The 12,703-nt window shown below is 41.9% G+C and overlaps 1 protein-coding gene across 6 annotated transcripts in view; it reads left to right on the top strand.

Annotated features, from left to right (window-relative positions):
• Cemip2 (cell migration inducing hyaluronidase 2) overlaps nt 1–12,703 on the top strand; it is an 87,706-nt gene that overhangs the window by 24,651 nt on the left and 50,352 nt on the right. For all 6 annotated transcript variants that reach the window (XM_027406529.2, XM_027406526.2, XM_027406527.2 and 3 more), the window contains 3 exons: nt 6,107–6,276; nt 10,006–10,194; nt 11,946–12,115. In XM_027406529.2, coding sequence (XP_027262330.1) covers nt 6,107–6,276; nt 10,006–10,194; nt 11,946–12,115 — 529 coding nt within the window. The remainder of the gene's footprint in view (nt 1–6,106; nt 6,277–10,005; nt 10,195–11,945; nt 12,116–12,703) is intronic.

Here is a 12,703-nt window from a genome sequence, read left to right as displayed (position 1 = left end):
GTGGTACACAGAACAGTCTTGGCTTTGACTTATGAAGCCCTTTGTGAATTGTCTCTCAGCGGCGGAAAAGCACAGAAATGTGGTTCTGAAAAGCACTGGGCAGAGTGAAGATAATTTGCCTCTGAAGAGACTTCCTGTTACCATTAACCTCTGAGCATAATGAAACTGAGGACACTGAAGCCTAGGCTAATTGAGACAGCTGAGCAGCTGAGAGGTTAGAGCACAGTTCCATGGACTGGCTGTCATAAAAACCCTAGGGGGTATCGTGCGAGGTTCCTTTTTCATTTTTGGCATCTTTTGCATGTTAATTTGTTTGGAGTCCCTTACGTGGTACTTTGATTCCTCTTTCTTCATTGGCTCAGTTCTGTCCAGTTCTGGCATAGGAGAGGCAGCCCAAAGTTAGAGCTCAGCTCAGCTCAATCATTCATACAGAAGTTCTCTCTAATTCTCTAGAAGAGTCTCTACTCGTCACCCTTGATTTCCTAATACTGTCTGGAGGCTGAGGGAAGTAACTGGCTCACCATTTAACTAAAGAAAAAAAATAAAAAGAAAGAGAAAGAAAAACAAAAACCCAGAAGTTGTAATTCTGCTGAATGTTCTTAGGGACATTGGGAAATGTCTGCAGTGACAGAAGTGAGAGGGCCTCCAAACTGCGTACTGAAATGTGACACACTTAGCTTTTCCTTTGGGTACAATGTTAACTACAGAAATTCTTGAAGATAATGTTAGTGAAGGAAAGAGGTCTATTATCATCCTGAATTCTTCTTTCTTTCTTTCTTTCTTTCTTTCTTTCTTTCTTTCTTTCTTTCTCTTTTTTCTAGTAGCAGAAGGTAGGACTTTTTTTTAAATTCTTTAATTACTACTTGTATTTACATATCCATCCCCTCCATTCTGTCGACCTCCCATCCTCCCATGTTCCCCAACAACCCCTCCCCCCCATCCAGCCCCCAGCTCCTCCCTAGGGATAGCGAGGCCCTTCACCAGGGACCTTCAAAGTCTGTCATATCGTTTGGGGGAGGGCCTAGGCCCTCCTTGCTGTATCTGGTCTGCAATTGTATCCCTCCATAGGGAATGGGCTCCCAAAGTCCATTTGTGCTCTAGGTTCCACTTTAGAGGTCCCACAGACTGTCTTGGCCTCCTAGCTGGCACCCACATTCAGAGGGCTTGGTTCGGTCCAATGCTGTTTCCCCAGCTTTATGACTAGGGTCTCCATGCTCTCAGTAGGTCAGGTCAACTTTTCTGCAAGTTTCTGCAGCACCGTCTTGGCTCCTTTGCTTATCTCTCCTCCCACTCCACAACTTGAATCCAGGAGTATGGTTCAGTGCTTAGCTATGGGTGCCTGTTTCTGCTTGGAACAGCTACTGGATGAAGGCTCTAGGAATGGTAACCAAGGTAGACATCAATCTCATTATAGGGGAAGGGCATCAATGGCATCTTCTCCACCACTGCCTGGATTCTTAGCTGAGGTCATCCCTGTGGATCCCCTAACATTTCCCCTGTGCCAGACCTCTCTCCAAACCTGTACTGTCTCCCTCTATCAAGGCATCTCCTTTCTTGCCCTCCTCTATTCCTCCCCTGTCTCAGTCCTCTTGTTCTCCTCCCTCTCCCCTTCTTCCCTTCCCATCTCCTTCCTCTCCACCCCCCTCATGCTCCCACTTTGTTCAGGGGTTCTTGTCCCCCTCCCCTTTTTCCAGGGACTATGCAATCTCTTGGGGTTCTCCTTGTTTCCTAGCTCCTCTGGCAGTGTGTATTGTAGACCGGCAATCCTTTGCTCTATGTCTAAAAATCATATATGAGTGAGTACATACCATGTTTGTCTTTTTGTGACTGGGTTACCTCACTCAGGATGGTTTCTTCTAGTTCCATCCATTTGGTTTCGAATTTCAAGATTCCATGTTTTTTTTTTTTTTTTTTCTTTCTGCTGAGTAGTATGCCATTTGTAAATGTACCACATTTTCTCTATCCATTCTTCAGCTGAGGGGCATCTAGGTTGCTTTCAGGTTCTGGCTATTACAAACAATGCTGTTTATTCACCTTTCTTTCGAGATGTCAAAACACAAGAAGGAGAAACCAACAGCCAACAGCTGGCATGGGGAAATAATAGTCATGCTCTGGAGGCAAGAGGCCTGAGGAACTCGAGGAGTGTGCTGTATTGGTAGCAAAGAATGGAGGTCTAGACACAGGACATCATGAGCAAAGCCTCAGAGGGCTTACTCTGATAACACACAAGTGGAGAAATGCTATAATAAGAATGCAAAGCTTAATGATAGATTACAAGGTGATCCTTATGTATTTACCACTCAGGCCAAGAAACAACACATTGCCAGCAGACCATGGCCCTCCTACCACCATTGCTATGCACTGTCATTCCTTCCATCTCCAAAGATAAGCTTTCTCCTCAATTAGGGAGCACACTGAGGTTTAGGTTAGTTCCCTTTTGAGTTTCAGATAAATGGTAGCAGACTAAATAGTTTGTGTCTGGCTATTTTTGCTCACCTCATGAGTGTTCTTCATATTGCCACATACAGGGCTGGCTTTTTTCACCTCCCTCCCTCCCTCCCTCCCTCCCTCCCTCCCTCCCTCCCTCCCTCCCTCCCTCCCTCCCTCCCTCCTCCCTCCCTCTTTCCCTCCCTCCCTGAGACAGGGTCTCACTGTGTAGCTCTAGCTGTCCTGGAACTATGTAGACCAGGCTGACCTCAAACTCAGAGAGATCCACCCTCCTCTGCCTTCCAAGTTCTGGGATTAAAGACATGTGCCATTAAACCCAGCTTATTTCCTATTGAATGAATATACTACAGTTTTTTTTTTTTCCTTCCTGTGGATATCAGAATGGCTTTCTACCTTGTGTTTCTGTAACTGTTCCTTTACTTAACTACTGATATGCCTGTGTACCTGTTCCTGTAGTGCATAGACCAAAGAATAGAAACATTTTCTTGGCAAAGTTAGATGCTTGTTGTGTTAGTCAACTTTCAGTAACTGTGACAAAATAAATATCTAAGACTGTTAACTTAGGAGGAAAGATTACTGTTGGCTCACAGTTTGAGAGATTTCAGTCAATGGTCACTTGGCCCTGTGGCTTTAGGCCTGTGGTAAGGAACATCACAACAGTAATGATAGTGGGTAAAGCAGCTAACCCCATGGTGCCTAGGATGCAGAGTGAGAAGAGTGACCCTGGGATGCCAGAAGCCTAGTGACGTACGTGTGTGTGTGTGTGTGTGTGTGTGTGTGTGTGTGTGTGTCCATGTGTCCTTAGAGCCCCAAAGAGGCTGTCAGTTCCTATGGAGCTAGGTTGTGAGCTGCTTCCTCTAGTGCGGGTCCTTAAGACTTAAGACTGGAGCTCTGGAAGAGCAGCTGATACTCTTAACTTCTCTGCAGCCCTTAGCCACTCCAACCCCTCTCTCTCCACCACCTCTTAGAAGTTCAGCTACTCTTTAGTGGCCCCATAGGCTAGAAACAAGGCTTCAACACATGGGCCTTTTGGGGAACATTGAAGATCCAAACCAGAGTTATAGTTGTTTTTTGTTTTGTTTTGTTTTGTTTTGTTTTACTCTACTCTTTTTTTCTTTTGGGGGCCCGCCATCCAGCTCCTAAATAAATCACACGCAGAAGCTTTTCTTACTTATAAGTGCCCAGCCTTAGCTTATTTCTCACCAGCTTTTCCTAAATTATCCCAATTACCTTTTGTCTCTGGGCTCTTTATCTTTGTCTTATATACCTTTCTTTACTTTTTGTTCCATGGCTTGCTGTGTAGCTGGGTAGCTGTCCCTGATGTCCTCCTTTTCTTGCCCCTGGATCTCTTCTTTCCAGATTTCTCCTATTTATTGTTTCTGCCTGCCAGCCCTGCCTATTCTCTCTCCTGCCTCACTGTTGGCTGTTCCGATTCTTATTAGACCAATCAGGTGCTTTAGACAGGCAAAGTAACAATAGCATCACAGAGTTAAACAAATGCAACATAAAAGAATACAACACATCTTTGCATCATTAAACAAATGCACAGAGTACCTCCTTTGTTTCCTGGTGTATCAGTGACATCTTTTGTTCTTCTATGTCATCATTGCTTCTGATCCTGTGTCACCATTGGCTGTAACTGTCTTGACTTTGCTTTCTAAATTGCCTTTAAAATATCACCACTCATTAGTGGAGAAGTTAGAATGGTGTTCACCAGCCTTCCATTGTATTGACATTGTCTCCAGGGTACATGAACAGGCACCCCTTTGCAGATTGTGTTCCAGTGCATTGAAATTTCCCACAAGTGGAGGGGGAAGTGGGAATGTTCTAGAGATAATGCTATATGAAACAGAACATTGTTTCATAGTGGCTGGGGCAGTTCTGGGAAGGAAAGGGAGCCTCTGACATTCTTCATCTCCTCTCTACTGGGAGATAATAGTTGAGATACTATTTTTCGTTTGAGCCTTTCTGCTGCATTGAGGGTATAAAAAGCTCTGCCTGGTTCTCAGCCTCTAATCCTCACCAGGGCAGCTGCAGAACTTGGAAGGCTGTGGGCTTGCTTTAGTGAACCTTTTCTCTGAATATCTGGCCATCTGTCTGGCATAGATTACTTTTAGTATTTTTTTTTCCCCTCAAAGTATGAAGTTCACATTTTTCTTTTCATGTTTTGAACCAGAAGGCTCGAGGCAAGTTTCCTGGCTTCTTAAGACAAGTTTCCTGGCTTTTGTTGCTATTTTTCTTTTTTTTCTTTGACTAACTTGGGACACGAGCTGGGGCGAGTCCATTAAGAATTTGTTATTTGTGGAAGTAGAACGGCATTTTACAGGTAATCGTTTGTAAAACTGAAAATCTCTAGGATAGCAATTCTGTGGCTTCAAGGATGTTTAGAAACTTAGCTTCTAACTCAGTGATTCTCAACTGTGACTAAATATATAGACATTAAAAACTACTAATGCTCAGTGTGTCTTAGATCAGGTTTTCAAAGGGTAGGACCCCAGTCAAAAGAGTGGTAATTACTGTTGTAAACTGTGACCTCTAAGTCAGAGGTAGGTAGGTGTGTGTGTGTGTGTGTGTGTGTGTGTGTGTGTGTGTGTGTGTGTGTGTAGGCCCTCTGACAACCTTTAGTGTCTCCCTCAATCACTTTCCACCTCATATAGTGAGACAGGACCTTCCTTCCACTGAACCTGGAGCTCACAGATTTTCCTAGGGTAACTAGACAGTAAGCTATAGTGATCTACCCATGTCCACCTCAGTAATGGTAGGATCACAGATTTGTACCTCTGGACCCTGCATTTTATGAGGTGCTGGGAATCTGAACTGAGGTCTTTATGCTTTTCCATCAGGTTCTCTACTGACCTAGCCCTCTCCCTAGACCCTAAGGGTTCTCAGAGTGTGGTTAGGAGCATCATTTAGCATCACTGGGAAATTTGCTAGACATGCAGATTCTTTGATCCTCCAATTCTTAGGCTGTGGGGGCAGGGGAGTGGGACAGTGATCTGATTTATCAATTCTCCCTCATGTCATTCTAATGCTAAGGCTTGAGAGCCACTGCTCAAGTCATTGTTGAATTGATCTACCTGAACATTCAGCATTAACTTTGGAAGCTTTCAGGCCATGAGTTCTCTCTCTGGTAATATCATGAAAGCAACCAAACAAAAAATAACAAATGGAGAAGCCAGGTGTGATGGCAGTCTCAGCACTTTGGTCATGGAGGTAAGAGGGTCAAGAATTTAAGATGGTTCTTTCAACTACATAATTTAGTGCCAGCCTAGGTTACCTAAGAACGTGCCTCCAAAACAAAACAACCAGCAAACACTACAAAAGAGCAGAGGGGCAGTCTTCTTAGGAGACAGCAGGGGATTTATGTCTAGAATGACACATGCTCATGTGTATGTCCAGGAAGGAAGTTCATGATTAACTGATGCCATAGTCATCACTGTTTCATCTGTGAGAGCTGGAAAAACAAGTTTCTGAAAAATCAGGTACATTTCCTTCTGTGATGTCAGTTACCTCAGCAAAAGCCTAGAAACTGCAGCCTCATGGGAAACTTGAGAAATGAAATACAGATGTTGAAAACCAGTCTCCCACCATATCCATGTCTAGGGCTTGGGTCATTTCTGTGACAAATAACCAGATGTGTTTGCTGTTGTCCTGCTAGGCAAGCTTGGGCTTTAGTTGGTGTCATTGATGGTGGAAGTTCTTCCTGCAATGAATCTGTGAGAAACTATGAGAACCACAGCACTGGTGGGAAGGCCCTGGCTCAAGGAGAATTCTACACCTTGGATGGTCAGAAGTTCTCCGTGACGGCTTATAGTGAATGGATTGAAGGTAGGCAAAGGTGGTTTAAACGCTGTGAGACATGGGTAAGGACTGTGACAGATGACTGTAGGACAAGACTGTGTGTCAGTCTTGGCAGATTTGATAGCTAGAGTTGGAGCTGATTTTCCTACTAAACTTAAATCTTGTAAATTCAAGACTAGCTACTGATCTATTTTAGTTTAGGCAACCCTGCTTGGACTGTGTTCTGGATCCTGAGTCATAGTGTCTAATTAAGTAGTGTGGTAGTTGACCTTGGTTGTCAGCTTGGTGAGTTCTGCAGACGCCTGTCTTCTGGGCACATGGGCGGGTGAGGTTTATTGAGGTGGGAAGATCTGCCCACTGCAGGTGGCACCATTCCCTGCCCAGGGTTTGTCCCGCTCTTCTTTCTGTGGGTGGACAATGTGTGATCAGCTGCTTCAAGCTTCTGCTGCTGTGAGTTCCCTACCATGATGGAGTGTCCCTTCAAACTGTGAGAGAAACAAACCCTTTTTTACATTGCTTTCATCATCAGCAGAAAAGTAATTAAGACAAGAAATAGAAGCACCTATACATTTAAAAAAACATAAATGAAATGCTAAAAAAACAAAACAAAACAAAAACAAAAACAAATGGAATCTCTGAGATGTGACAAGAACTTTTCACATATTGCTTCTAAGAAAGTGGGTTTTGGAGAGGAAGTGGTATCTCTGATGGGAGGAGAAGCTGGAACAAGCCCTGCTTCGGGCCTCCAGAGTGGTCTCTGGCACAGGTGGTAAGCCCCAGCCCTAGCATGAGTTTGGTTCTGTATGTGTTCAACAGTCCTGTCTACAGGAAAGTTCCAGGCTGGAGGAGACTACACCGAGGGCTGAGTCAGTTTTTCCTGTGTAGGGACCTTCATTTCCACGTCACATTGGCTGCTCATTTCTGGAAGTGGGAACTCCTACCATCTGCCATGGGCTGACATCCTCAGTGACCCCTGCTTTCTGGAAGGGTGGAAATTCTCCAGAGGAAGTGGGACACTGAACTCACTTCCTTTTAGACTTCAATGAGGAGTGCCCGGAGAATATTATCATAGGCAGGATTTTCTCCTCGGAGAAGATTATCATAGGCAGGATTTTCTCCTCGGAGAAGATTATCATAGGCAGGATTTTCTCCTCAGAGAAGATTATCATAGGCAGGATTTTCTCCTCAGCCTAGAAAAAAAGTGAGAAATTATCAAACATAAAGGTGTTCCTAAGTCCTTTCTGACTTTTTTTTTTTAAAGAGAAATAAATTCTAATGACTATTCAAATCAAAATTTAGTATCATATCTTGGAAAAAAGTATTGGAATTTAATGTGAAACTCTTTATGGAGTATTTTATTATAATGAAACCTTAAATTTGGAGTAATGATTTGTGGTAGGATTTCTGATGATCTTTGTTCTTAAGCTCCTATTTCGATTTTTGGAAGGTTATGCTATATGAAATGAAAATATGTTTGTAAGTAAACATTTTTTGTTTATTTATAACATTTTTATTTGTAAACAGAATATATTATAAATAAAAATCTATGATAATTGCTGGAATTATTTATATTAGTAAATATGAGTCCAAGAAACATACTGAGAATGTACCCAAAGTTTACTAGGTACTTGAATATATGTTTGTGTTTGCGTATATGCATACACATATGTACTTTGCAGAAAATACACAGGCAGTGAGATTGTCATGTAATTTGGGATTGTCATGTAATTCAATCTTGTTTGTAATTCAAATAAAAAAAAAAGAAAATACACAGGCAGGGCAGATTAGTTCCCAGTGACAAACTTTATGACTTGTCCTGGTTTTATCTGGGCAATTGACTAAGACTATGAGACCATTCTAATTGTTCTTGTTTCCTGCCCAAATTTCCTGTCTTTTTATTCTCCCAACTCAAGTAAACATATTCTTCAGTTTGTTAGAGTAAGCATCATCTTGCTAGTTGAGGTAAGTTAATGCTGGAGAAGCATTTTTTGAACACGAACCTTTGAGGAGGAGGGTTTTTCCTCATCTATTGATTTTGTAAAGTAGCTGTCTTTTATTCTATTCATATTTCCCTGAGAAGCTTTTTGCTCAGACATTTTTTTTTAAATCACAGATATTATAGGAAGTGTCAACACTACATTGAATGCAGCAAACCAAAGTGTAAGTTAGAGGAGAGATTAGCACTTCAGTCTTCTCTGCCTGAATATGAACCAGCTTTGACCTTCAAAGGCAATATTTGGAGATACCACCGGCCTTAATAATTTTTTTATTGTTATGATGAACTGTCGTGGCCAAAGCAACTTACAAATGTAAAGCATTTACTTTGGAGCTTACAGTTTCAGGGGGTAGAGTCCATGACCATCACGGTGGGAGCAGTAGGTGAGCGTTCACATCTTAAGACAGCCATGAGGCCGAGAGAGCCAACTGGTAATGGCATGGGCTTTTGAAAACTCAAAACCCATGACTACCTCCTTCACTCCTCCTAATTCTTCTCAGGCAGTTCCTCCAACTGGAAACCAAGTATTCAGATATATGAACACATAGGCCATTCTCATTCAAATTTCCATACCGCCTGTTAGTAGTCAGAAGTTTCCATCATTTACATTATGTCATCCTCCAGAGGAGCTAAGGCAGACAGGTCACAATCAAGTACTGGTAGGTCGAAGTATCAAACAGGCTATAATTATCCATTTGGCAGACAGCACTGACCTGTACTGTGAAGAAGAGAAAGAGTAGTCAATACACAAGAGGCTTTGCTCTGCTGCCTTCACTGATGCCCCTTGCAAGGATGGGGAAGGTATACATACTGCCAGTGCTTGCCCAGGCCCAGAGCAGAGGTTACTTCCAGCAAGGATGTTTCAGAAGTCTTTAAAGACTCCTTGTCATTTCAGTTTGGGGTGCTGGGGGATCAAATCCATGCACACTGTGTGGTGTTCTACTCACTGAGCTTCTTCCCCAGAAGTTTCCCAACATTTTATATATGGGGTAGATAGCAAGAGTGGAAACCCATCCTAGGCAAAGAGTGCAGAATATGTTTGCACTTCCACTGTGTAGAACCTCGGGAAGGTGGCATCCATGCAGAGGCCGGCCTTTACTGACTTTGGTGCCTTGACCTTGGGCCGTACAGTGTCTAGAACTGGGAAAAATAGATTTCATTGTTTATACATTTTAAAAAGAAATGACTAAAGCAGTCACAAAGCACAGAAATGAGGCATGTTTTGCAGTGTACTTTCATTCGTAGCACAAAGATGGTCTGTGTACTAAAGTCCTGTCACTTCTGATGATTTGAACCAAATAAAGCCACTGGACATTTATTCCAGACCTCTCTGTGTCTGGCCACTTCTGTTCAAGTGTTCCCAGTACATGTGAATGTTTTGGGGGATGATAGTATTATAGTTCTTGTACTGAGATGAAATAATCACGGGATGTCAGCACTGAGAATCTTCAGACTAATTTTAAAGAATAGTTTACTGATGTAACAATTTGTAAATGGCTGTTGGTGTATGGACTCTCTTCCTTTGGGGGCCAGAATCCATATTTTTTAATTTTTATTATTTAGAGACAAACGATTAGCACATGGTTAGCATTACAGAAAAAAAAATGGTCAACTTGTACTTATTTTAGTTTTTGATTTGCAACTCAGGGACACATATTTGTTTGTTTAAGAGAACACTTCTCTTGATGCCTGTTTTTTTTTTTTTTTTTTTTTTTTTTTTTTTTTTTTTTTTGTTTTGTTTTGTTTTTTTTTTGTTTTAGGAATCTCTCTTTCAGGTTTCCGGGTGGAGATTGCAGATGGAGCAAAGCTTCACCTGTTGGATGACGTCAGCAGCTGGGAAGCCGGAAATCGAATTGTGGTTGCCAGCACTGACTATTCCATGTATCAAGCAGAGGAGTTCACTCTTCTCCCATGCCCTGAGTGCAGCCGTTTTCAGGTCAAAGTTAAAGGTACTGGACTCCTCACTTTACTTTGGAAACACGCACTTTTCTTGGCCTTTGATTCCTGCAGTCCTTTCTCCTGACCAATCCCATATCAGCGTGAACCCTGATCTTAGTGGTGAGTGCACTGAACGCTAGAGTCCAGAGGGCGGTGAACAGAATGCTACCCTTACAGGCAGTGTTCCCACCACTGGTGAGACCTAGCAGGTAATCAGTGTTCCTCGGTCTCCATTTCCTTATTAAAGGAAAAAGATGACAATTGGCAAACTTTTCTAAAGTTCATTCTAGTTTCTTACTATTTTTTTTATTGTCAGATAATAATAAACTTGCCTAACGACTAATTAATTTTTAAAATATTAGTCTTTCTTTTGTTGTTATTATTATTATTACTATTATTATTTTGGTTTTTCAAGTCAGTGTTTTCCCGTGTAGTCCTGGCTATCTGGGAAGACTAGAACTGTCACTTTGTAGACTAGACTGGCCTCCAGTTCACAGAGAACCTCCTGCCTCTGTCTCCTGAGTGCTGGGATTAAAGGCGCTCGCCACTACTGCGTTTAATATTAGCCTTTCTTAAGGAAAGAAAATATTTTTTGAATTCCCACTTGCTTGACTGAAAAAGAAAGGAGATCTTTAGTCATATTTAAAATAGAACCAAATAAGGTAATTTGATTAGACTTTTATCTCCTGCTGTAATTGTGAGTAATACAGTTTTTGGAAGACAGCAGTTCAAAGCGAGATTCTTACTGTGAGCTGTGAGTGCAAAGAATGGTTACCATCTGCCAGGTTCCTACTCCTGTCCTGCTTGCAGCTCCTGCCCAGAGGCCCTTGGTACTCAGTTTCCCTTGTGGGTTTTAGCACACTCTTTCTTTCACATTGCTTTCTTGTTTCTGTACTCAATGATTATACTGTGATGCCACAAAGCAAAAGCTACAGACACCCTTCAAGGCTTGTTTTTGAGTAAAGAACATTGAAGTTTGAAATTTTTGTGCTTTAAAAAAAGTAGTAGTAAAATGTCAAGTAGAGTTCTTAGCTTAGAGTTGGCATTTCCCACCCCCCTCTGTGTTTTGTTCAGTTTTCTACTTTTCCTTCTTTTGATAATACTAGGCACACAGGAAAAAAAAGGAAACTCCCAAGTTACAATGATACCATCCATCATTACTATCTGTGGAAAGTCCCACTCTCCTTCCTGAGTTTAATAGAAAAACATCAGATGGAGAAAATAAACTTCTTTGAAATTATTTGTAAACTTCCAGAAAAGATAGCTATTTAAAAGACAGCAGGAAAGAAAGAAAGAAAAAAAAAAAGATGGCAATCTGCACTGACTGGTATGCAGATGCTGATCACTTAGTTTGAAGTAGAAGCACAATGTGATATGCTATAGCAAGAGCATTTCCTTCTAAGATTCCCTGGCATTTGTTTCTTCATTTGTCTGTCAGGTGGCTGCAGAATAAGTGAAAGAACTAGGGGGAAAGTGTTAGGCCAGTCCCATGTTTTTAGTGCCAACTCCAGAAGGACTGAGCTACAGAGGGTAGAGCAAGCTCTCTGACTGCCTGGGGCTGAGAGCAGTGGCAGGAGTTCTGGCTTTGGGTGAACAGTTGGATTGACAGACAGTCTTTATGATCCCTGCTTCTGGGAGTTGGTCATGTCTACGTGTTAGATAATGTCTTGAGACTGTCAAATGATGGAGAATGCTTTTCTGGATGATTTCTTATTTTCTTTTCTTTGTTCTGACATTTTCCTTCCTTCATCCTCATCACCAGAGACCCCCCAGTACCTGCATGTTGGTGAGATCATAGACGGGATAGACATGAGAGCTGAGGTTGGAATTCTCACCCGGAACATTGTGATCCACGGAGAAATGGAGGGCTCATGCTATGCTGATAATCAATGCCAGTTCTTCGATAATGACACCTTTGGAGGACATGTGATGGTGGGTGGAAGGATTCGATGAGTTCCTTGAAACCTAGTAGCTAAGTACTAAGAAATGTTTAAGTTGCTAAGGAACTTTTGGCGGAATTAGGTAGGGTGTGTGTGTGTGTGTGTGTGTGTATTGTCTGTGGGGAGTGTTATTCATATATATGGATATTAAAAAAAACAGTGTAGTTCTTTTTTAAATATTAGAAAATGTTTAAAAACAAAATCAAACAAACCTAAAAGAGAGCAAGGCGTAACTGTATACACCTTTAACCCGAGACTTGGGAGACTGAACCAGGAGCATCAAAGATTTCAAGGCTAGCTTTGGCTACTATATTGGGCTAGGCTGTGTAAGACCCTATCACACACACACACACACACACACACACACACACACACACACACACACACACAAATAAGAAGAAAGTTGTGCCTTTATATGGCCTGGACTGTTATAGTTCATCCATTAAGAATTATTAACTATACACCAGGAAGAACTCAGTCACACAGAGAATACTACTATGACAACCTTGATAGCCATGCCTTCAATTTCTCAGAATCTTTTGGCTTCTTAAGAACCTGATATTACTAAAGGGTTGACAGT

The sequence above is a fragment of the Cricetulus griseus genome, chromosome 3 (assembly GCF_003668045.3).
Source record: "Cricetulus griseus strain 17A/GY chromosome 3, alternate assembly CriGri-PICRH-1.0, whole genome shotgun sequence".
NCBI lineage: Eukaryota > Metazoa > Chordata > Mammalia > Rodentia > Cricetidae > Cricetulus > Cricetulus griseus.
The sequence above is the reverse complement of the archived record's forward strand: the minus strand, read 5'-3'. Positions and strand labels throughout refer to the sequence as shown.